General features: G+C 40.0%; 1 protein-coding gene across 4 annotated transcripts in view; it reads left to right on the forward strand.

Moving 5' to 3' along the window:
* Window positions 1-18755: 18755 nt before the first annotated feature.
* Window positions 18756-26633, forward strand: part of ITGB6 (integrin subunit beta 6) — a 32813-nt gene continuing 24935 nt past the window's right edge. For 2 of the 4 annotated variants that reach the window (XM_010169393.1, XM_010169396.1), the window contains exons 1-6: window positions 19159-19348; window positions 20090-20169; window positions 22970-23174; window positions 24099-24345; window positions 25262-25427; window positions 25959-26120. In XM_010169393.1, the coding sequence (XP_010167695.1) occupies window positions 19288-19348; window positions 20090-20169; window positions 22970-23174; window positions 24099-24345; window positions 25262-25427; window positions 25959-26120 (921 nt within the window). In that variant the 5' untranslated portion in view covers window positions 19159-19287. Of the gene's footprint in view, window positions 18824-19158; window positions 19349-20089; window positions 20170-22969; window positions 23175-24098; window positions 24346-25261; window positions 25428-25958; window positions 26121-26633 lie in introns of those variants that run through there. The other 2 variants (XM_010169394.1, XM_010169395.1) reach the window with 2 other exon arrangements.

Consider the following 26633-nt stretch of genomic DNA (forward strand, 5'->3'; position numbering starts at 1 on the left):
TTGGCAAGCTGCATTTAAGAAGAGACTACACTTATTTAAGTAAAAAAAATACTAAAAACAAGCCAAAATACCTCTCAGATCTAATATATTACCTGGTTTCTACAGGTTTTGGTCCAGTATCTTTTGACAAATTAACAGTACTGTTATGCTAAATCTATCTTAAAGGTATATTGTGCTTTTCCACTGTACTGACCATGGCCCAGAAATTCAGTAGAGAAGTTTTATTGCTGATTATTAATAGAAAGTCATTCTGTAGACACTTTAATTCCATTTTAAAGGGCACCTAATAGAATCCTCCCATGTGTCACAGTCCTGGCACCACATTGATGGTACAAGCCCGGGAAAATGGTCTTCATGGTTTGTATTATATAAATGCATGTAAATGCGTAGCAGCAGCTGTCACGTGGAGCTAGGCTGCTGGGTTTGTGGGAGCAAAGGAGATCTCTGGTGCTGCTGACATGCTGGGTCTCACCCACCACCCAAGGGACAGCTCTGCCCCGCCTTTCTCATGCTTTCGGCACATCGCAGGCACGCTGCTCGGTGACCCTGTGTGCTGGACAGAGCTTGCAAAGGTGATTTTTGACTCACTGTACCTGACCAACTGCAGCTGACAGCCAGAAATGGGGGACAGCGGGGAAGTGCTGCCCACCCATATGGTTCCTGGCTGGAGGAGCGGGTGGGCTTTCTTGCTGCATCCTTGCACATCCATGTTCTCTGGGTGCTTCTGACCTCCTAATCAACTGCCAATTTACAACTTCAGGCCCTAATTAGCTTCCAGGGACATAGGAATGAAAAGCCACAATGTGGGTTTATAGGTGGCAATAAGTATTACTGTTCATGCAGAGCAAAAATTTGTCCTCTGCTAGTTTTTCCACTCAATTCTAAGGGATTCTTCTCTTGCAGAATATAACCTACTACTACTACTCTGACCTTATTGCCACTCATCAATTTCACTTTAGGTCGATGCCCAGGTTCCTGAAGCTCTTCTGCTTGTAATTTGTTCCCCTTCTCCCTCCCTTCTGAAACACCTCCATGGCTTGGATGCTCTCAGAGAACATTGTCTTCCACCACTGTCCTTTTGCACCCTAGCACAGGCTGGGCTGAACACAGTCATCTCGAGCCCAAAGAAACTTTCTGTCAAAAATCAGGTGCAGGTGTGGGTGCCACTGACATTAAAGAAGTAACCTCCAGCAGTTCCCACAGTGTACCTCCCTGGGGTCTGCTCTCCAGACATGGTCCTGATCAAGTGCCACATTGCAGCTCAACTGGCTCCATCTGAAGGTGTCCCTGGACAGGGATGGGCTGAGCAGAGCTGGAGTGGGGCAGAGCATTGTGGGAGTGCCCTGCAGGACCCCACATCACCCACCCCCTGAGGGACCCTGCAGCTGCCGCAGGAGCTGGGTCACCAGCAATCTAGTAGGAGTCACCTATAGGCACAAGATGAGTGAGATTTGCTGAGGGATTTCATTTCTTTGAAGGCAGGAAGGGGAAGAGGACAATAGAGGTGTTTATTCTGCAGCAGCACACCCTGCCCACTTGCAGCATGGGGAGAGTCAGGGCAAGGCCCTGTTGACTCCCCACCTGTGTGCATCAGCCCCAGGCAGGGTGGGGTGGATGTGATGAGGGAGGGTGGAGCATTAACTGGTTGTTACCTTCCTACTTGGGTCTTGCAGAGTTGGGTTGGTGGCTTTGTTTATTAGTATACACAGAGGGAAAGTGACAGTACTGTTGGAGTTGGGTCCCCAGGTTGGAGTGGGGCCTGTGGGGTTAGCAGGGCAGCCTGGCCATGGGGAAGGGGACAGTGGGCTGCTGACCATGCTGTACCACCACAGTTCCCAGCCCTGCTCCAAATCCCTGCCTCTTACCAGGTTTTTCCAATCCTCCAAGTGCTTCCCTAACCCTGCATTAGATCCTCATCTCATCCCTGCCTGCTTTCTGTCTGTTTTCCCTTTCCTTATGGTATTCCCCCAGCTCTTCATCTCCTGCCCAGAGAAACGATGTATACATCAGGGTCCTTCTGCTCTTTATGCCCAACTGCCTACTGAGTGCCTTAGAAGACAGTGTGCTGGCTGTTTGCTGCTCTGATTCTCAACCCAGCTGGTGCTGATGCTTCCTTGCTTGTTCCCTAAGGTAATTCTGCCTCCCTGCCATTTCTGTTTTTCTCTTGGATTTGTCTGTTGTTTATCCCAAGCTAATTGTATTGTGTGACTCAGATCAAAGGACCTCGGTTTACATCTGTTAAGATGAAGCTGCAGTGCAGTTTATGGGGAGGAAGCACTTCCAGAAATTGTGGGTGACCTGCATGAGAGGTGGAAGCACTGCATTGCAGAAAGAGAGTGGATTAGGATTATAATGGATATAAAACTTAAAAAAATTGGAATAGCTTCAACATTACTCTTTAAAATAATGGACTAATTATTCCAGTGACATTGTGCTATGTGTCCTTGTGCTAAGAGGGCTTTTATTTCTTCCCTCTGGAGTAAGGAAAGAAAGTGGTTGCTTAAATCACTATTGACGTACAGCACATGAATTCCAGTTTTGATTGTATGAACAGCCTCTGTCATCGTGTCTCGTGTGGACTGTCTCATGCTCATTGTGCTGTGGGGTTAGATACAGTGTCACCATTCTTATAAATAGCCTGCTTGGTTATGAAGGACTATTAGTGTTTCCTCTGGGAAGAATAGGACTTTTGACTAATGGCATTTTAGGCCAGTTTTCTTTAAACTTGCTAGGGGAGATTGGGTTTGGAGAGTGGAAAACTTGCTAAAGAAAGCTAATAATCAAAGTATTAATGTTTGAAATACAGATGTCTAGTGAGCCTGAAGAATTCACAGAGAAAACCAAAGTTAGAAGGAGCAGGTCAGTGGTAAGCTTTTAAAGAAGCAGACTTGGCTACACAGCTGGCAAGGAGCAAGGCAGCTGCCATGCAGAGAAAGAGAAGCTCCCTGTGATCCAGCAGAAAGTGAGCTGTGGCGCAAGGATGGCTGCAAGGTTGGAGACTCTGCTCTGCAGCTGAAAAATGCTGGAGTGTGCTGGGGAATGGGAGGTAAGGTTATGTGTTTTTCTATATCTTTATTTTTGAAGCAAAGTAGGTAGTAATTGTGTGTAGGAAACCTGTGTTTCAGCTATCAGCTGTTTAGCTGTTAGTGTGATCTCTTGAGTGTGGAGACCACCTGCAGGCAAACACCCTCCAGGAGGGTTTGGTAGGGGCGGATGTTTTTAAGCTTGTGGAGGGAGTGGGGATCCCTACTTCTAAAGATACAGGCCATTTGGGCTGTGCAACTCTGTTTCTGTGAGTAAATGTGCTGGAGACACCAAAGGGAGCACACGTCCTGCTGGCTGCGCAGTGAGGGAAGTTTTATCGCACACGGTGCGAGAAGTCAAACACAGCACAGCATTGAATGACAGGTTTGGTAGGTGTCTTCTCCTGACTATTAAAAGTAACAATGCCAAAATATTTTGGGGTTTTCCTTAAAATTAGCTAGCAATCTGGAATTCAGACCCCACCTTCCATAGCCTGGGAAGTTTCCAAGAGCAGGTTGAATTGGCAGTAGCAGCACCCTTTGTGCAAACAGCATGTCTGTACACAAGAAGATTGCCCTACCAAAAGGGCAGGAATAGAGGATTAAATTTAGGGATGTGACTAACTTCTGAACAGTGAGGAAAGCACCACCCTTGCCAGTTATCTCTTCTGTGCGTTCCTCAGTTGTGGCTGGGGCCATCTGATGAGCGTTTCCCTTTCACTCCTGGTGCAGCACAGTCTGTCTGCTGTCAGCAGTTAATGAAGTCACTTGCAAGATGCCGTCCCCTGGGGAAAAGCACTGCTATGAATAGACCTGTTACTTGCATCTCTGGTCGCAATGCTCTCAGCACTTCTCTTGCTGTGCCACCGTCTCTGATGGTTTTGCCATTTTTGAACAATGGTCTTTCACTCCACAGCTACTGCTATTCAGGATGCCAGAAAACAGTCCTCTTCCTCTGGCAGAACTGTAGGGCTTAGTGAGTTGTTCTGTGCTGTCCCCAGTGACAGACACAGGTTCTGAGGTACCATAGGCTTACCAGAAATGTGCAGAAAGTGAGTAATCTTATTGCAGCAAGTACTTTTAATAACAGTCCACAGTTAACGTCATCATTAGATACTTCATCAACTCTCATCCTACAATAAGGAGGAAAAAAAAAAGCTTTTTTTTTTTTGAGAACAAAATATTTCTGTGCTACTGAAATAGAAACTGTTAATCTGATGAGAAGTAGTAGAGAACATCACCTGTTTGCCCAGCTGAGCTTGCACATTTAGGTATGACTAAGCTTGTGTTTATGAGGAGTTGTGTGTTGGTCTAGACAGAGGTGAGCTATAAAAGAAACAAAATCAGCAAAAATAAAGGCAGATAAAGAACGATGAATCATAGTAACATATTGTTCAAAGTATGGAAACATAAGATCATGTAACTGCTTATTGTAATTTGTAGAGCATACAGGCCTCATTAATGCCAGTAAATTCAAGGACTGCTCAATGCAGTAAGTCACTTTAGTGACTGAGTTTGTAGTTGACATCTAACCCGAACAAACTTTACAGTTGAACACCTTTGTAAGAAACCCTTTGTAAAGAAACTTTAGCTAACAATACCAATAAATGGTCAAAAAGAGAACTGAGTAAAGTAGCACTAAGTTTGAACATTACCTGTTCTCTCTTTGGGAGATATGGGGAAGAATATTTTTTTAAAGCCTTTTTTATGTATATATATATTTTTTAAATTATTATTTTTTTTACTGAACTTGATGGTCTTAACAGGCGCCCCCAGATTAAGTTGTCAGAATTTTACTTCTCAGAAAGCCATGGCTAGGTCTTTGACTGAATGCAAATATAGATTTTTTTTATTATTTTTTTTTCTGCATTGCGTTCTAAATGTCTGAACCATTTCTACATGAGCAGAGTTAAAGTTGTTGTATCACATGAACCTTTGTTCAGGTGCCTCATCCTCCTGCCCATATAAAAATAAAACAAAACTGCCAGCATTTACTCATAATTTTCATATTAATTCTGAATGGCTGAATAAGTTTGAGTGATTCATGACCTATGTTAAATTTAACATCAGCCTTTAATGTGTTTGGCCTAACACATGGCGTGTCTTATAATATTGATATCTCTTATCAACTTAGCAATCTGCATCAGCTTGCTGAAGCATGCCATGAAAAGAAAATGATACAGTAGTCCTGATGTACTTCTCTGTCCAAGCTTTAATTAAAACATTCACACTATCTGTGAAGAGTGAAGGTGCTCTGGGAAACTCATAAGATGCGTGTCCCGTTATTAACAACGTTTCATTTTGAAAGCTTAGGAAGATAGGAATATGCCTCTTAAATCGAACTTCTGTGACCTGCTCAGCATCTCAGTGGTATCCAAAACTCTCATCTGACTTGCTCTCTGGTGTCCTATGTATAAGAAAACACAAATTAATGCATCAGATTTTCCCATACACTTGCTCAGCACTTTTTTCCAGTAATAACCAAAGCAGCTGGGGTGAGTTCAGCAGACTGGCAGAGCCAGAGCAGTGCTGCTCTTCCAGCAGTTCTCATCCTTTTCTTGGGGGTACAGAGGTGCAAACCTGAGGGCAGGTTTTTCCTTTAGGGTTTGTTTCCCATTGCTGGTACACAGACAGCCTGAAGGCTGTGACAAGGCAATAATCAGCCATCTGAGGGCTTGTCAGATGGGATGTAAAGCCTGATCAAATGAGGTTTCATTTAGTGCTAGATGCCCCTGAAATGAGACCCTGTCAGACCACCTAGGAAGAGCACTCCTATGATATAGCTTCCTGGCTTGTCTGCAGAGGCATCTGATTAAAGTCATATAGAGACTGGTTTTTCTTCCCTTAGCAGAACTGTCTAGAGGGTAGGACTGCAAATGCTGGCGTCTCTCCCAAGTGCAGAAAACCTCCTTATAACAGTGACCCTTATCATCCCCAGAAGATGCTTCTTGCCCTCTTTGGTCCCACAGTGCTATGCTAGCAGCAATTCATCTCATCCAGTAGTAATGGATATTATAACCACAGCCAATACCTCAAGTGGTTGTTTAAAATCAGTTTCAGCAAGCTCTGCTCCCTCTTTGACCTTTTCCTGGCTTCCACATATCCCATGCTTGGCTGTCCTCCACCCAGGCTTTCAGACTCAAGTTTGGAAATCCCCTGTTCCTGACATTGGATTGTTATTTTTCTGTTAATATTTACCTGCTGTCCTTTAAGAATTGAACCAAGGCCTCTGTGACGCCTGTGTGGTTATTCAGAGTATTAATAGACATTAGAAACAGAAAGAGATCATGAGATTTCTCTCACAAGAGCTGCACTAAGGAATTTCTTCAGCCAAGAAGGCTGCCCAGGTTGGAGCTTGTGATGTTCTATCTGACCCTGAGCCTGAACCTGTTCTGGTTGCAAAAGAGGAGCAATTTCTTCCAAGGAAAAATCTTCCTCAAGCATCATTACAACAACAGAAGCAGCATAGTACCAGATCATAAAGAAAATGGTATTTTAAAAATGTGTAGATGTGGTTCTTAAGGACACGGTTTAGTGGTGAAACTGGCAGTGCTAGGTTAACTGTTGATCTTAAAGGTCTTTTCCAACCTCAACAGTTCTATGATTCTGTGATATCCTATGAAGACTGTGAATTTAGAAGAATGTAAGCAAAAGGCCAAGTCTTGAAAGATTTGCCAATGTGTAAGTTCAGAAGCATGAGCTAAATCAAACTATCATTGCTCAACACACAGGCATAGCAAATAAACCTAGGAGGGAGTTTTTGAAGCATCAGGGGAAGAAAAGAAAAATATTCTTATGAAAGTGATAAGGGTGAATCAGATGGTAACAAATGAGAACATAAATATAAGTTGAGGATGAAGGAAAAACAGGCTTTATTACTCCACGCAAGCAATATGATGATGAAGAAGACCTAGTAAAATTGAGTGGTTTTATCAGTAATGTGACTGTGCTGGCATCATTCTGGTTTTGTTTTTGTTTGCTTTTGTATGTGTTTATATGTGTTTAAAACCATAAATATTGATCAACTTCCACAAAAAGAGACAGAAAATTATGACATCATGAGAATATGATAAATATACACTATCCACAAGACATTATTAGCACATTCATTCCACTGCTGGCACTATTTATTAGATAATCTTGCCTGAAATTGTTACTGTGCATTTGACTTGTAGGTCGTGTATCCATCCCCTTTTATCTTCAGGTTAATGTGACACAGGCAGAAGAGGGCCTTTGTGTTTTTCCTACACGCAAGAAAGTTCACATGCTACAGAGCAAGAGAGGAACTTCCCTAGCTTTGAAGTCCAGAAAGAGAGCTGACAAATAAAATGAACAAACAATATGTTGGATTGACTTTTTTCTGGCCTGGATTTCTTCTGCATAGCAGTAAGCACCTGATGTGCCCAAGTTAGGAACCAGTTTGCTCTTGGCTGTGTCTATAGAAGATGCAGAGTGAGGCACCTCCTGTATGTTATCCCAAGACCTGTGTTTGCTGTTCCCTGCAGGTTCGGTTATAACTTAATTCATAGCTTGGCACGGTCTTTGGCTGCAACTGTAGCACCAGTATTTGACCTGTTTGAATTCTTCCTTGGTCTCTCCTGTTGCTCTCGGACATTACTGAGCACAGCTAGCATTCTCTGATGTAAAAGGGCATTCAGATGCCTCTTCCAAATCAACATTAACTTGTTAACCTCTTTACCCTTATGTATGTTTTCCAGAGAGTTTTAAGATTTTGTAGTGATGTTATGGTAGTTGGATGTTCAAATGTCTCTCCTGATTAGGGTGGGCAGGCTCTAGCTCTAACTGAGAGAGTCTCATCCACCAGATCATTATCTTACTGTAAATCAAAAGCAAGAATAATGTTGGAAAGGATCACATCATAACTGACTGAAATATAATGAATAACTGAAAGCTATGACTCAATGTCTGCATTTCTTCCCTAACACAACACTGTATTGTAGACTGGCTTTGAATAGGTTTCTCACATAGTTTCAGGTAATGATTAACTCCCAATGACTAAAATACCTCCAGGAGAACTGATGAGACATCTCACACAATTACTCAAGTTCAGAGTTATATTCAAGCTTTCACTTTATCTCTTTCATTCAAAAATACATTTATTTTAAATGAAGCTATTTTAAAACTACCCTATAAATGTAAAGTCAGCAGTACTATTACAGTGAAATTTCAAGCTAAAATGATTGTATTCCAGGCAGATGCCCACACAATATGTGCATGCAGTTTTATTATTTATTCCATTTTAAAAACAGAAGCCGTTTTAGCGTCTGTGGCAATGCAATAATCTCTGGGATAAAGTATAACTTTGTACCAGCTCACATTGTAGGATAAAAGACTGAAGGAGGAAGCACTGGGCAGAACACAAAACGGGAAATCTGTGTGAGTAGGTTTGTCCTGAAGGAAAAGCTCCCACTGCAGTGTTTCATTCCTGAAGAGGGTGTGTTAAAGCATGCAAGATAATAAAGGGCAGCACATGTTTTTAGAATTGATGTTATGAGCAGTGTTGTAACTTAACTTTTGAGAAGAAAGAGATTTTTTCACACAAACTAGATTAACTCCATCGGAGAAAATGTGTATTAATTTTCTAGAACCAAGATTGCTATAATTGATATCAATACAGTATAACATCATTACATCATGTAGCATACTACAAAATAATGCAGGATAACAATATATATTTATATATCAGTATAATCAGTAAAAAGACTGTAAGCTAGGAAACAGGAGAGAAGGCTGGGGGGCACTTGTAGCTAACTTCCACACCTGGTTCTGAAAAGCAGAAAGCAGTGAATATATGGGGGAGAAAGAAATATCAGATAGGAGCAAAATGGACGGGAAAAATCAGTACTGACATGGCTAGGAATGTGATGTGAATGGCCTGGATATCAGGAATAAAAGGGATGTGAGCAATGTAATAAAAAAAATTTGCACGTCATCATAAAAGATGAGCTGAGATGTTTTATACAAAAATCATGTGTCAACAGACGCAGGCTAGAACTGCAGCACCCAGGATGACCCCAAATCTCCCAAGAATAGTGAGATTCTTGGTAGATGGGTAACCCATGACTGAAATGCACTTAAACCAATGTGTAGACTGTTAAGAAAACTAGAAATTAAAACAGAGGTACAGAGACATCACTCGGCAGCAATGAAGTTGCCTACAGAGGCAGAGAGAGGTGGCATGGGCAGAATAGAATTTGTCAAACTAAAGATCTTCTGAAGGACCGCTAAGAAACTGTTACACAGATACCTAACACAGATGACTACAAGCATGAAAGAGAAACTTCCAAGCATTGTCTCATTGCAGGAGATTTTAACTGCTCAGAAATAGAGTATAAAGCAAATGTTGCTGATAACAGTAGATCCAGTTATTCCAGGGTGTAATAGCTGGCAGATTTCATCACTAAGCAGTCACTGGACTACCATGATGCTATTTTAGGTGGTCTTTGTTAGGTAGTGATGACATAGAGCAGCTGGTTGCAGAAAATAACCTAGCTAAAGTTGTCCCAACTTGATTAAATTGAAAATAAGTGAAAGAATAAACAAGAATAGGCCTGATAATTTTTTAAAATTTGTCCTTCTGAAGTGTTGTACCTAAAGAAACTACTTAGTTATGTCAAGTGGATGAGGGTTCCAAATCCGAGTATTAGGATTTCTTTAATTTAAATAAGATTTTTAAAATCTGCACTTGGCACTGTAAGTAGAGAGTAAAGGGTGTTAGTACCTTATTGGATGAATAAATCCTTGAAAAAAAGATATGATGGGCGAGAAAAAAGAGTGAAAGTCATAGGGGAAGAAAATCTCACCATATCAGATCATCAATGAAAATGGTATCTTGGGAACCAAGAACCACGGGGTGCAGTCAGATTTGTCAAGTTTACAGACTTGCCATATGTAAACAAAATTTGAAAGACTGAAAGTTTCTTCTACCATACATACCATACAAATAAGAGTGTTTGGTATGTGGTCAAGGATAGGGTAGAGATTTAAGATTGTGTAGGTGCTGCCCAAACCAAATAAATTATTTGTCTTCTTTTCTGTGAAGAGGATGGTATAGATCATGGGGAAAAAATAGAATCAGAATGGGAAGAATTTGTAGAAATAAAAACTACCATTTACAAACTTGTAAAGTAAATCCAGAGTATAGTAGGCCCATAGTGGAATGATGTCTGTTATCTATCCTAAAATGCTGAAAGAATTAAATTTCAAGTCTAGGAGCAAGTTTTTCTTAAAAGATCTGCCAAAACAAAGGAGAGAGAAAAGCAGAGGAAAAAGTGACCTCACATCTACAACTTCATTAGTCTGAACTTAGTGATGTGGAAATTTTGAGCACATTTTTGCAAGAAAGAATAAATAAGGGTGTGGAGACAAAATGGAGAAAATAGGATGAAAGCAATAAATATTTAATGATATATATGGGCTGAGGAAATGTATGTATGACACCATCTGTTCTGGAAAGCAAATTATTGGGCTACCTAAAGGTTGGGCAGAGATTTTCAAGCATCACAGTTTCAGCTGGTCTCTGAAAGTATTAATACTTTAATTGCTGCTAAAAGCGGCATGGTCAGATGAGAAAAATATGCAAACCATTATATACACATAGTGGGGGAACTAGCGAGTTGGAGATGTGGGGTAGAATCTGTGGTGCCAGATCACACACAAGCTGAGGTGGGAACAATTTCTGTTACAAATTGTGGCTTATCAAGGGAGCCACAAGGAAGACTCCTTCTCTTGGGCAAGAGAAGGGCCATAATGTCTTGGTCGGTCATAGAAAGATGCTGAGAGAGCTGGGATGGAGCCACAGGAGAGGCGAAAATGATCCTCCTTAGATACAATGCAGGACACTTCAGGTAGGATATTTAAATACGGACTCCATTGTAGGAGGCATTGGTTAAAGCTCTTCTGGAGTACTGTGAACAAACAGTCTGTCATCCATAACTAGGAAAGAGCATTGAAAGAAATGTGGAGAAGTAATACTGGACAAAACAAAGAATGAGGGATGTACAATTGCTGTCTATAAATACATCAAGGGGAGGGGGAAGAAGGGCAGGGCAAAATACTAGGAAAGGAAAGAAGTTATTTAAGTTACCAGACAATGTTGTCATTAAAACAAATGGATATAAATTGAAAGTTAGTCCATCCAGGCTGGAGCTGAGGAGATTTCCAGTCATGAGAAGAGTGAAGTCTCTAAAACAGTCTTCTAGTAAGAGTGACAGGAACAAACCACTGTAGGTGAGGGTGTCACAGTAAAATGGAACTTGTTTGCTGGCAAACTGGATAATAGAATTCACCTAGTTCTTGCCTATACCATAAAGGTGAGTAGAACCACTTTTTATTTGCCCCTCTACCAGAGGGTTAAACAGTGTAAGCAGTCTTATGATGGATTTTTCACAAGTTTATTAACACAGTTGTGTAAGATGAAACTACACATCTTCAGTATCTATGAGATCCTTTGCAGCATTGTGACCTCTGCTTTGTACTGTTTGTGGCAGTAGTATTTTTTGAAATTTCTGCTAATTTATTGGTTCAGATTGAAAGCATGACTCTATGGCCTCCTGTGACATATTGGCATGCTACAAAATGTAAAGAATTACATTTAAAAAAAATTTGGTTTAAAATTATGGTAATTCTGGGTGTTAAGTGGCCAACCAAAGAACAGCAATATGGTTGCAAATGTACGAGATGAGAAGCATAAGGTATCAATGGATCAAATATTATTGACAGTATTTACATGATCAATCATTTTGAACTCCTGGAAAACATTGTTAGGGGTAAATCTGTCCTGCCTTATCCTTTTGGTATTACTCAGCCAAAATACTTGGAATTGATTTAGTTGATTTTATTTTTATTTAGAGATGGTTCTATTTACATGTTATTAGTCTTGCATGGTTTTAGTTAGATATATAATATTGACAGTTCTTACCAGCTCTTTAAGAAGAATTGTAGAAAAACCAGTTGTTGTGTATAAAGTTGTTTTTCCGATGTTTCTGTTTACATGTGAGCGGACTCTGTTGGTTTAAATTTCCTTCCTATTTCCGTAAGAAACACACACATAACAATAAGGCAAGGTTTTTGAAATATAGTAAAAATTTATACTGACAAAGATATTGGAAACTATTTGTGACATTTCAGAATCATGTAACTAAGCTTATAAGAAAGACACTAGAAGTAGTGTTCTGTTTACTGTGACAGATGAGACAGGAATTTGAAAAAAGAGCTATACAAAAAAGTATAGCTCTAATATATCGTCAATGACCGAATTGTTTAACAAAGATATTAACATCTCCAAAGGTTCTTACACAGTAGCAAGGCAAAATACAGCTAAAAGATAATAGGGCTGTTAGTGTCTGAACACCTTTTTTCCATGTAAGTTTTGAAGTAATAATTTCTCTACTCTGGAGTCGTAGAGTAGCCAGGAGATGGCAGCACCCTGCACAAAAGGCTCCAGAAACCCTAAATTCAGCTCTTTCCCCAGCAAGAGCCCTAACTGGCTGGAGCGAGGGGCCTGAACACTGTGTGTCTGTAAATAGAAACCACCCATGCTGGCCAAGTTCAGAATAGTTCCTGGAAAGCTTCAGAAATGCAGCCGCTTACAGGCAGTCCCTGAGCCCATTTTCTTCAGTTTTTAGCAGCTGTTTAGGTCCTGGGCTAAACATGCTTATCTGTTTTGGTTATTCTAGATTAGCCTTATTCAAACCCTGTGTTTCCACAAAGCACTGGAGTCCTGTAGGTGTAAGTACAGCAAGGTCAACTGTAAGATAAATTTATTTTCTGTGTGTAAAACCAGAGCAGACTCACTTTTTACAAGTGATTTAATCCCAGCTCAGTAGTTTAGAATTTAGATCTGGCTAAATCAGGCCTGAATACAATGTGTTTCTACAACCCTACCAGCTTTTTCAAAAGCAAGTCCTCCCTCTGTGCTGTCACCTAGCCCTGCATGCTGCAGGACTGTGTTAAAGCTTCATGTTTCTCTTGGTGCCGTCGCAACCCTCCTGTCTCAGGACTGCTTTTGGCCCTTCTGTAATGGAGAGGGCAGGTCCAGCTTGCATTTAGCATTAATCTGAACAGAGTAAGTTAGAGAAGCTTATCAACTGAAGAGCAGAAGGTCTGGGGTGTTGTGGAGTTAGCGCTCAGCATGGTCCCCACCACCAGCGTGTTCAGCCTTGCACCAGCACCCAACAGAGGTGCTTGCCCTGGTGCCTCAGCACCAGGCTTTTATAGCAGAGGGAGAACAAAGTGCACCACTGAACTGTGAAAAGCAAACAGAAACTGAGGCCAGATTCAGTAGGCTGTGTGGAAATCCCTGGCATGCTTTGAGTGCCGTGGGCAGACTGGCAGTCCCGCTCCATGTGATTTTTCCCACTGGTTCCACCTGAGCCCTTCTGCAGTTCGGAGGTTTGATAATTTCACTTTGAGTGCAAGAGTGTATTCAAATCCGAAAACCAAACAAATCCTTCAGGGTGCTCACCCATGCAAACGAAACTGAGGACAAAGGTTTGCTCACACCCTTGGCTGGAACCAGCTGGGTCAGACCTGTGGGCACAGTAAATACAAGTTGAAAACATCCTGGGTTGTCTGCCTGCTATTCATTGCACAGTTGATGAGCAATTCCTCCTTCTTCCTCTTCTTCCTCTCTGTTTGTTCAGAGGTAGGTTGTTAAGTTCAGTCTCTGCTCTCGTCTAACAGCAGCACACTGCTCCGGAGGCAAGAGGAGTCCAGAGCATGAATCATGGCCTGAGTCATGAATCCCCAACACCTCACTTTGCTCAGAGCTGGAGTCCTCCTTGTGGCTTTTCAACTCCTGCAACCCACTGGAAGGAGCTACACATGCCCCTCATCTTCTCCTAAAGCCGCTCTCCATCGTGTGTAGTGGTGCTTGCAAACAACAGTTGAAGAGGCGAGCAAGAGAGACCTTTGCCTCTCCACACACCTCCCACATCTTGGGCAAGCCCTGTCTCTGACCCTCTTTGGCCCTAGGCCCCTAGCGGGGTATGATATTAGCACAGCCAAAAACATGGGATCTGGGGAGAAGCAGCTCAGTCACTGTATGCTCACATCCTTGCTTACCGCAAGCTCTGTGTTGTTTGTACAGGACCCAAATGCTTGCAGCGGTTTCTTTGAATTGATGCCATTTTCTGTTGGAGCAATACCCACCTCTCACTGTGCTGATTAACAGAGATAAGAAAATGGTATTGACTGACTTTTAAAATGTAAAAATCCAAATGCATTTATTTATTTTACACAGTGATTTGATAGGTGATACTATTGTTTTATATCTAGAAAAAAATTTCAATTAAAAAAAAATACATATTACTCATTAGTTGCATTCACCATCACTGTGAATTTCCCCATTAAATATAACAGGGATTGTTACTTCCTCTTTAAATGTTTTTGCCAGCTCTCCTTAAAGTATTGCCAGGATCTATGCTGCAGCAAAGGCAGAGGTGCAGAGAAAGGCGAGTCCTTCCAGTATCATTGCTTTGTTTGTGTGTGGTTTCTGCTGTGCTGGATTGTCCTGTTTGCAGGACATCCACACCACCACGTGGCTACTCAAATCACCTCCAGTTCTTTAGAGATGAATCTAAGTTTCAAACTTGGAAACTTTTTCAGTCTTCATTGCTTAGCTAATTGACAGGCATCCTCTGAAACATCTGTCATTGCTGTTCTTTGGAACTGGGTCTGTCATGCTGCTGAGGGATATATTTCTGGGTAGATTTTTTCTGAAGAAAATGCCTTCCATTTCTGCTGGCCCAAGAGCCCAGAAACACTTGACTGTGCAGCTACAGAACATATGTCTTCTTTGTGAAAAACGTATTTTAACCACTTGTTCTGTAGACTTTTGCATATTCTTAGGTTGCTATCTTTCAGGTTAAAAAGTTTGACAGAAACTTTTAAAGTGTACTTCAATTCCCCATTAGAGATTGTCAGGAGCTTTCTAAACAGATTTGATTTGAAAGCCAACTAGAGAGAGAATAAAGCCACTGGATATTTCAAATGAAAAGCAACCTGCCTCTGACCTCACTGCTTCTAGTCCCACAAAACCCTCTGATGAAGAGCAAATAGAGAGAAATGTTTTCTGAAGTGCAGGAGACACTTTCCCCCACCTTTGTAAATATTCTGAGAACTGTCTCATCCTGTGAGACATTCAGACTTTAAATTGTTCTGTATTTTCCCAGGTTTCAGTGTGAGTGTGTGTATGAGAATAGCATTGGGAGTTAGGAGCTGGGTTGTATGTGAGGCCAAGACATCACTTAGAATAATTTCTCCTCCATATGGGTAGCTCTCCAGCTTCTAATCCAAAGAGATTTCCCTTGCTCTAATGAACTGGGGACAGACTGATCTCTTATGTTGACTGATAAGCTTTCACTGGAGCTAACATGCCTCCTCTTCCAGGTTTTGTCTAGCGCAAAAGGAACTAATTGTTGCTTTCTCTTGGGCTCGTCTCCCTGTACATGTAATTATGCTACATCAGTTTGTACCCTCTTTGCAGGAGAGGCTGGTATTTTTCATTCTCAAATGAAGTAGTTTTTAGATTTGTGTGAGCCAATGGTGAGACACGCTTCTGGAGGCAAACACTTCCCACTCTGGAGCCTTTACAGACCCATCTCCACGCTGGCTCGTGAATTCAGCTCAGTGTGCCAGTAAAAAATACATGGTTGTTCTAGAGAAAAAAAGCCCACTATTATTAATGAAATGCACCTTGAGGCTAATATTTTTGCTTTATTTCTTATTCCTTGTCCCCAACATTAGCTTTTTTTCTGTACCTTGATATTCAATGTTTGTCACTTGCCAGTGAGTTTGTTGAAGTTGATTGGATGAACAGAGTATCTTTCTCTGCTATCTTCATGTATTGTAAGGGCCAGGTATGGGGGGAAATGCACTAACATTTTTATGCTATGCAAATTTTATTATCTTTTAAAGAACCACTGACTTGCCTTGTTCAGCATTGCCCATACTGAAAGATAAACAGCTGTTTTCTGTTCCAATATGTAATTATAAAATGGTAAATCTAATCTAATTCAGACCAGAATTTGCTCCAAAATGAATATATAGTGGCTGATGAAAACAGTAATAACTGTGGTTTGTGTGTACTATAAACTTTTGTTATATCTCATTGGATTGATGCCTCTAATGTGGGTAAAAAAACAAGACTGTCTTACACCCTTTCTTAAAGAAGGGGAACCTTGCTGTCAAACCAAGCAACAGCAGGACTCCAAAGGCTTTTACACATCCTCTCCACATTAGAGTGGCTACTCCAGTTTGTGATTCTGCTTTTCTAGCATGTGTGATAGATAAAGCCAATAAAGCATTAAATTAGTAGAGGAATTTCCTGGTCAACTCACCTTTAGATATTACACAAGATACTTGATGATGTTTCAAAACAAGAATAATCTGTCACCTTCCTGCCTAGGTTTTCTTGCATTGCCTAAGATCTACTCTTGCTACGTGCTGTCTCCCTTCCTGGACCTCTCTTAACCTCCTGTGCCCCTATCAGTGAGTTTTTTATTCCCATTCTGTCCAGTCTTGTGAGCTTCTCATTGTGTGAGTTTCATAAAATCAAAACTAACTTGATTTTTCTCTCCTTATTTTTTCCTGTGTGTTTCTATTATCGTTTGGTTTGCTGCTTTCTTTTCCTTCTCTGCTCTCTCCAGACAATCTGGAGAGGTCTGTTCTTAATAATTTGCAGAAACTTAGTTATTTTACTCAGGCAAGACTTATTCAGACTTATTCTTTGGCAGCAATCCCATTCAGAGGCAGGCACTTAGCATCCAGTCATGCTGTCCTTGCCAAGACCCATATAAAATATTGCCACACAAACAAACGGGGAACTGATAATATAAGTCAGAATTTGTAAATTTTATGTAGGTTGTATTATTCATTCTCTCTACACTAAAAAGTTTGATATCTTTAATCTAAAAATAAGCATTTGCTAATTGCTAGCTGTTCAGCTGGCTGGTCCTTAATCTGGAACACTGCTGGTGTCTGGTACCATTTGGTGGCTGCAGGACTGCCACCAAGTCCTTTGAGCACGTGCTTTGAAGTATTGTTATATTTCCAGGGGCTAGTAAGAGTTACAAAGTGACCTTTTATGTTGAAAGGGAAAGTGCTGGTTTTTTTGGAGCTCTGCAAGGCAGTAGACATAGCAACAATATTAAAGGATACGTACACAAATGTAAATTAAAAACAAGGAAATAAAATGGGTTGGATAGCACTTACTGGAGGAAATTTTTCTTAGTATGAGCAAACATTTTCAGCTGACTCCACTTCTTTTTGACCTTATGTAGTTACAGACAGTGTCCTCATAGAGTTGAGTCTTCACCAGCCGAGGGAACATAATCTAATCGATGCTTTTTTCATGCTACAGGAAATTGCTGTAGCTGAACAAATGCCTTACAAAGGACACTCCAAGGTATGGAACACAATTGAAGGAGACCTAGGAATGTTGTTGTAAATAAAAATGTTAAGATACAGTTCCACAACAGCCTAAATTCAGGAGCTAAATTCAGTCTAATGTATTCCCACCTTTCCTGACAGCTCTGCCTGTCTTTCCTGCTCCCTCCCTTGACTCTGGATGAGGCAGCCACGCTGTTCCAGAGACCCACCCAGGAGAAAAGTAGCCCACCACCTTCCCCATGGAAAGTGATTGGATTTTAATTGGATAGGTTTGAATCAGCTCACTGTTTGTTTGGACATGAGTACTGGTAGCAGCAAAGGGGTGGGAACACAGGGGCAGAGCGAAGGTAGGCTTGACGTAATCCAGCTTGAGCTGCTATGAAACTACTCACAGCCTGTGTAAATACTAGTAAAATAGGATGTGCCTGGGAATATTTCCAGGCACTAGAATGAGATTGTCTATACTATTAAACTGTTAAAATGCTCCCTGGCATGAATTTGACCTCTTCCAATTAACACCCTGCAAACAATTTCTGGACACAGTCTGGTTGCTAGAACGGTCCCAACAGGCAATTTGCAAGCATAAATTCAGGTCTTTCTGTGCCAGTTGGCCTCAATGGCCAGGAATGTTTCCAGGCATGTTGAGTTTAACTAGTATGGACCCATCTCTACTGTGACATCCTGCCCCAAGATCGCAGCTACCACCAGTCTGAAAAGGGAGGTCTGATCCTGCCAGTTCTCTTGGTGAGAGCAACCTAGTCCTTATGAGCTAACTTCTGTAGGATTTCTGACTGTAAAAAAAAAAGGATGTGTGTTTCAGGCCAGCAAAATAACTGATGAAAGTATATTTTCATGCTGCACAGTGTAGAGTCTGATGTAAAACCCTTATGATAAGAGAGGGCTTGTCCTGAACAAATGATTTTCAAAACAGACAATAGCAGGGCATAAAAGGTAGGAAGAGATGAAATCTACAAATAAGAAATTTTATTTCCTTTTAATAAGGTTGTAAGAAATGCATATTTTGTCTTCATTCCAGGTTGAGTTGGGAAAAAAAGAGATAGCAATAACTTGTTATATTGTTGTATCTGTGCTGTAGAATATTTGGCCACTTATTATCCAGAGTTAAAGCTGACATTTTTTCCCAAGCCAGTTGCAGAATTGGGAAAGCAATTATTCCTCCTTCTGCATATTGAAAAAAATCCAAAACTGCAGCATTTCCTTTTCAGTTTGCAATGTTAATAAAATAAATGTACTCTGTATCTTGAATTACTGAAGTCAGGTCCTCAATTATAATAAGTGATTGCCTTTTGTTTTTTTCACAGTTGCCTCTACAAGTTTTCTTCCACATCAGGAAATCTGAAAAAAATGGGATTTTTACATCTCTCCAGGTATACTCACTTGGTAATAATGATCCATCTACGAAACACAGTCCCTCAGGGAACAATTAAAGGCATTATTTTAGGAGGAGCCTTTTAAGAGTTGCTGTGCACACGAAAACCTGCTCTCTTGGCTGGGTTGCTCTAGGACCCAGAGCGACTGGGACTGACAGAAATCTTCACCTGAATGAATTTTCCCCTTATACCTTATAAGGAGTCCAGGAAAACAAGGAAGTGATAACCATGTTCACGTTACTTTATGCACAGCTTGTCCTCTTTACCTGCCCAGGTAGCCCTTGTTTTCACTTTTATTCATGGTCTGTCCCGGTGAGGTTGAAGTTTCCTCGCAATCTGGTGCAGGTGAAATATGAAAACATACCCTCTGGGAACGTATGATTTTTACAACATTCTACCTTCATGCGGACGATAATTAACACGCTAATATTTTTTTGTCACACAGCCAGCATTGAAAACGAATGGGGATTGAACTGCTTTGCCTCTGTTTCCTATTTCTGCAAAGAAATAACTATGTGCAAGGTAAGGCTCAGGGTTAGGGAGATCCATTTCAAAGCCATTTTGCATTGTTTCTTGCTTGAAGTTGATACTAAATAGTTTTCTGTTTTCTGTATTTAATAATTCCTTTCTGTTTACTGACTTTTTTTTTGACAGACTGCTGTAAGGTTACCCTGAAAATTCATCTAAGATTTATGTGATCATTACATAGCACAACATTTGGGAAAGGGATGGGCATTTAAGTAATTTTGGGTGTACTAATCAGTGTTTTGTCCACTGAGAAACTTAATAGTATACATGTAATTCGATATTTCATGAGTACTTGCACATTAAATTAAAATTATATCAAATATCTACAGACACCCAGGTGAAGCAATATTAAGCATACAGAGTGAACATAAATCCGTTCTTTTAACATCACTGGTTATGTTGGCAAAGTCTTACCTGCATCATATGAGAAATACATGTAATGCTTTATCAGGTGCATTGGAGAAAAAAAATAACATGTTCTCAGTGAATGCCATCCATAAAGCATGCAAAAGTAAGTATGTTAATTGTCAGCAATTGGGGAGGGGGGTTAAATTTTATTAGAAAGTTAATCTTCTACCAGGAGAAATACCTTTATGAAGGAATTTTATCAGTAATCCTAAATATGACTAAATATGTGTATTTTTTACCTCCCACATTCTCTAAATGAGATTCTTCATAAATTGAATGATTAAACATGTTATTAATAGTCTTTTATCTTCCTGGATTTTAATTTAGGGACCTGTTCCCATGAAAGCACAGTGACTTGTGAAGATTGTTTGCTTTCCGGACCACAGTGCGCTTGGTGTTTTCAAGAGGTAGAGTAAATGATACAAAAAATCTCGAAGACTTGAAGTGTTTGTAGTAGCTCTGAGTGATGAAGTATTGACTTAATTGGGTCAGCTTGAGATTTTGTAATGCATGCAGTGCTTAGCAAAGCCTTCCTGGGGATGAAAAATGGAATTCAATCTAGACTTTATGATCTATTATTCTTTGTTTTTTAAAACAAAACAAAACAAACAAATAACCAATCAAAACAAACAAATCCTTCCTCATCTAAGGCACAAATAAAAGTGCTATTAGAGGGGCTCAGGTCATCAGCCTCAGAGCTTACTCACCCACAGGACTGAAGATGAAGCTCCAGACATCAAGTCAGACACCAGACTGCATCTTACATGTTATGTGCCAAGCCAGACAGTGTAAACAGAAGGTGCTCTAATCAGTTTGCATATACAAATAATTAAGCTGTGGCTGATTTTAAGTATGATGATATTGTCAATTTTATAATTAGTATGATATAGGTGTAAGTGTTTTGTCTAAACCACTGGGCTTAAAAGAAATATCTGGATTTGTTTCCTGTATCTGTTAGGAAATGTATCTGCTTCTATATATCTCTTGCAGACTTTCTGTGCAACCCCAGGCAAGTCACTTAACATCTCTACTTTAAAAACTTTCACCTGTAAATGATGCTAAATAATGTCTCCTTACTTCACAGTAAATAATGTAGGTCTTAGTTTACTAATGTTAGCAAGATAGTCAGCTATTACAATTAAAAACTTGCCAGAAATAATAGAGAAATGAAATGTCTTTTTCATAATAGTTTCTGATTTACAGCTTTACAGTTAAAGGCATTTTTTGCTTCTTTGAATAGCAAAATGAAACCTAGAATGGGACTAACATACTGCCTTATGAAGTAGCTGACAAAGACCAAACAGCACTTAAAATTTTAAAAATAAGTTTGCTAAAAATGATATAGCAGTTTGCAAAAAAAAAAAAAAAAAGTTACCATGGGGGGAAAAAAACCCCCACCCACATTAGTGTGTTTACAGTAGTTTTTATGTTTGTACTTAACAAACAAACACTTCTTGAAATGAAATTTGAACACATAATTTTGACTAATGCCACGTATTTTCAGAAAACAAAAATAAAATGTAATTTATTAAAAAGACCTCAACCAACCAAAAACAAAACAAAAAAACTCCCTGTGTAACTATTGAAAACTTTCAAGCAGTAAACATGATTTGTTCCTTTGTTCATAGGCTTATTCACTTGTTTGCTAGAGAACAACACATCAAAAATGCAAAAGACATAGCAGCTTTGGTGTCAGAGTAAACACAAGTGCCTCCAAAGAAACCACTGTTTTATACAGGATAAAAACACACCTTGTAGTTGTATTTGAAATATGAGTTTGCCTCTTCACACATTTTGAAAAGCCAGCAACTCAAAGTGTGTAACTAAAGGAGCTTATAAGGATCTCCCTGTGGAGGTTTTATAATGGGACATGATTATTACACACACTGTATTCAAGAAGCAGTTGGCGAGAGATTTGCCTGAGCAAATAATAAACCACTGTTCCCACCATGTTTCTCAACATTGCTTCCACTGAAATATATGAGATCCTTGATAATTTTCAGGCTTTAATGGTGATGTTTAGTTGGAAAGAAGGGTTCTATTTCTGGTTTTCATAGATTTAAAATAAATTTATTTTTCTTTGGATGGAAAGTTTTTCAGTGACTGAATTCAAAGAATATTTGTGGCTTAATGGCTGAACCCCAGGCTGCTTACCCAAACCCAGGAGAAAAGAGCAGCCCCATGGTATGGGCCCATGACCATCACTCAGGAATTGAATGTTTTGGTGCCAGTTCTGCTGGGCACTGCCCAGGTTTTAGTCAAAAGGTCTTGCAGGCCAGAGCAGTCTCCATTTCAGGGAGCAGCTGACTGATTTTGAGGATCTAAACTCTAGACATAGCTCTAGGAAATGGTAATAAGGCACAGAAGCCTCTTTGTAGAACTAACCATTAACTTCATCGCTACATGGGGACAGTACCTACCCCGCAGCAGTGTTGTGGAAAGGAATGTGTATCAAGTGCTTTGAAATGAGTAACAAAAATAAACTGCAAACTATCCAACTGATATTGATAGGCTTGTGATTTCCTCCAGACAGGAGAAGGTCAAGTAGGAAGTTGGGCCAAACATAATCAGATAGACATGGCCATGCTGGGAGCCCCACCGGCACTGGGGAGCGAGGGGAAGAGGCCATGGTGCTTGTTGGGCACCAGGCAGAGCAACAGGGACTTGCTGCCTGCTCCAGTGGACATGTTAAATGAGTGTTGAGGAGAAAGAGTAGGTCAGAGAAAAACAGTGAATGCTGGGTACCCCACCATCAGTTTGTCACATTTGTTGGAGTTTATCTGCAAGATCTTTTCTGAAATGATGTTCCATCAGCAGTTCAAAACCATTTAGGAAAGACTGATGAATTTGTGGCATAATCCAGTAACAGAAAAACCAGAGGCTCAAAAAGGCTTTGTGTTATCATTCCCTGTACTGCGAGAAGCCAAGTGCAGTGAGTGGCACAATTCCCATTCCCTGACAATAGAGCAGTTTCTCTCAGGATATCAAATCGGTGTAAGTTACATTAATTATACACCTGCGTGACATGATCCATGAAGGGCAAATTTAGATTTCTGTGCCACCTAGATCTCTTTTCTGCACTAGTTAGCACTAACTTGCACCTTTTGTTTCTGTCCCCTGCATTGGATCGACCTTTCGTCAGCCAGGTGCTGGTAGCTGGTCAGTAAATACATTTAACTCATCCACTCCTTTTCCTGTTTACTTTAGAATTACACAGACTCAGCTGGAATTCATGGGAGGTGTGATACCCCAGAAAACCTTTTGTCAAAGGGATGCCAGTTGAATTTGATTGAATTTCCCATTTCAGAAGTAGAAATTCACAGAAACAAGCCCCTGACTGTAGCAACCCAGAAGAACAATTCTGATGTCACACAGATTTCTCCTCAAAAATTAACTCTCAGGCTGCGACCAGGTAAATCACTCACTTCATAGATGTGGGATATTTTCTTTTCATCCAGTGAAACTTTCATACTCAAACTTCTCAGACTGAATGGTCTACCAAAAAAATCTTGATAGAATAAAGATAAAAACCCCTGTGTTCAGTCCAAAATTATCTGTTGACTCATCAGATGGAAGCTAGGTTCGACTGAGTTCAAAATACTTTCAGAAGTTCTGGGTACATCATAAAAGTAAGGATATATTTGTTTTTAGTTCTTCTATTCTCTTGCCATTGAGGTGACAGTGAGACAGGGGAATACCCCCTCCACCTCTCCAGCCCTGCTCCTGTGCCTCTGCCCTGCAGGTCTGGCAAACAGCGTATCTCAGAGGCAGCATAAAATATTGCTTTGAAGATTTACAAGGTACCAGTGACTTTTATGGAACCACTCCTTTGGAGTCCTTGAGATGTGAATTTTTCCTGAAGAAAGTTTGGAATAAAGAAACGTAAGACACACCCAGTTAGGCCGTATCATGGTGTTGGAAATGAGAATAAAACCTGTGCGTACACTCTGGTTTTCTTTACATTTCTAAAGTACAGTGTATGTCCCATAAGTGCTACCTTCAGTTTTGATTAGATTGGTATAAAAATTTTCTAAAACTGCCAGTGCCAAATCGATGTTCTCATATTCTTAAATTACAGCAATCAGTTGCAAATCTATGGTTACAGCTTTACTGAAAAACAGTGTAGAAAAAAACACTAGAACTGATTTTAATTTTTCAAACCTCCTGTTTGAGATTTTAGTTGATAGATTTTTTGACGTTTTTCTTTAATTCTGCTGATGATTTGAAAGACTATGTAATTTTCACCATATGTATAAGTTTATTTACAACTTAATGTTGCTTATAACTTCTATTTAGAAGTGCTGATAAGTATCCCATTTTCCCATGACCTTCATAGGACATGAAGAAACAATACAGATCAAGGTTCGCCAAACTGAAGATTATCCAATTGATCTCTATTACCTCATGGATCTTTCAGCCTCCATGGATGATGATCTGAACACCATTAAAGAACTGGGTTCAACTCTTTCCAAGGAAATGTCAAAACTGACAAGCAACTTCAGACTGGGGTTTGGATCTTTTGTTGAAAAACCAGTTTCACCATTTATCAAAACTACAGCTGAAGAAATAAACAACCCTTGCAGGTAGGCAGGGAAAATAGCTATCTCTGTTTGCATGCCAACATTAAGTCAGAATATTAATCTTCAGGGTATAATTCAATTCAGCAGCCTCACTGGAACCTCTGCCCTCTTCCAGCTTTAGCCGAGACAATTTGGGAAACAAGATTTGTTTCTTTTGGTTTCACGCTTGTATCATTATTCTGCTGAGTCTTATGTTATTTGGAGAGAGGAATTTAGGAGTGATTCTGCTCTTTAGCTTTGCCTGCTAGCTACAAATGCACTTAACGGGTTAACAAATGGGTACGCAGAATAATTATTTGTTTTTCTTTTATTTGCTAGAATATACATCTATGTAAGAATTTCATAACATTGCTATACAAAGCAGGTACAAACTCAAACACAAAACAGAATAGCAATTCAATTTATCCATCAATGTTTTTTTTCCTGGGTTTTGGGGTTTTTTTCTGGTTTGGTTTGGTTTAGTTTTTTTCCTGAAGGCCTAACAGTATCACCCAAGCCCCAGCTACCCAAGCCCCAGCTGCCCTAGCCCTTTCCTAACCTAGGTGGAGGAGCAGCTGTGCTCTGCAGCCTGAAACAGGACTACAGCAGCTTGGTGGTACTCTCTGAATGTCATTAAGGTACTAGAGATCCTAACGTGCTTCTCAGTATGAGAACAAGGTACAGCAGGGAGCAGGGCAAGGACTGCCTGGTGTTAACTGCCTGAATTACTCTGCTCTAGGAGGCATTTCCCAGGCTTTATACAGACCGGTTTGCATTGCCCACCTCACTGGATGCTCTATGATTCTCTTACATTTTTCACCAGATCTATCTTGGACACAGAGACACATGACTAAAAATGAATCCAGACAGGCCTGCAAAGTATCCATTGTAGTGGTTTTTCACTCTGTATTATCCATAAGCTGTCTCACTTATCTTGCAGAAGTGTGCCATATGAGTGCTTACCCACCTTTGGATACAAACATGTTTTGCCACTAACAAATGATGCTGAAAAATTCAATGAAATTGTGAAAAGACAGCGAATCTCTGCTAATATAGACACTCCAGAAGGAGGATTCGATGCAATTATGCAGGCAGCTGTTTGCAAGGTAATTTAAACTTCTAGGTATAATATTAATTATTCTGTTTATTACCACTTTTAGTATTGTATGGTTGTAGTTCAAAGAAACAGGTCATTATTTTTTTAATGCAATCCAAGCGCCTTGTTAGATTTGCATGAAAATACTTTTGGCTGTACCATGTTAAACATGCATATTGCAATATTTTAGTGTATCTTTTTAATTGCCAGGGATAAAAAAATATGAACTTTATAATTTCTGGATCTGTTTTCTTGATTGTTTTTTCTTTAACTATTTTTTATTAACCATGTGTAGCATAGTAAGCAGATTGATATGAACATGGCCAGCCATGTTATTAAACACAGGAACAAGGAGACAAAATGTTAGCCAAAGACAATGTAAAGAACATAATCTCTAAAAAGAGATCTTGTCATGTTTTTGACACTCCATTTAAAGTTATTCCCTTCATTTAATCTCAGATGCCATTCTCCAAATCTTTTGCTGTTTTCCTGTATTATGAGTCCAATACAGCCTGCTAAACTAATGTATTTTAAATGACAGGAAAAAATTGGATGGAGGAATGATTCTCTACATTTGCTGGTGTTTGTGAGTGATGCTGATTCCCATTTTGGGATGGACAGTAAACTGGCAGGGATCGTTATTCCTAATGATGGGAACTGTCATTTGGACCACAATAATGAATATTCCATGTCAACTGTTCTGGTAATTTACTATTAATTTTGTTCAACTCTTGTATTCTGGAAATTTAAAGACTAACATGAGCAGCTTAGAAAATTAATGAAAGCATACCTTCATCACTTGAATGTGTAAGAGTTGGGGAATTCAGATACTTAATGTCATCTGTTTTATTTGTAATTGCATATTTTAGTAAAAGGAGAACAGTGTGCTTGTATCAAATTATGATAGATTATAGCTAGGAAAAAAGAAAGCACAAATCTTATTCCTGATAACACATGGAACAGGACTGACTAGTATTTCCTTCTGCAGGGAAGGCAAAATTTGTGTTAATCATGTTCCCTGCAAGGGTGTGAATTCAGGAGGAGTTCAGGAATTTGTAGGACACTGCTCATGTAGGAGAACTTATCAGCTTTAAGGTTCACTGTTCAAAAATACTGAATGTGTACAGTACGGTGTTCAGTGTGGCACAAATACCCGGTTGCTCTGGCACAGTGTTATTCTTTGGATTATATATATATATATCACAGATGCTACTGA

The sequence above is a fragment of the Antrostomus carolinensis genome, unplaced genomic scaffold (assembly GCF_000700745.2).
Source record: "Antrostomus carolinensis isolate BGI_N321 unplaced genomic scaffold, ASM70074v2 scaffold11366, whole genome shotgun sequence".
In the NCBI taxonomy this organism is placed as follows: domain Eukaryota; kingdom Metazoa; phylum Chordata; class Aves; order Caprimulgiformes; family Caprimulgidae; genus Antrostomus; species Antrostomus carolinensis.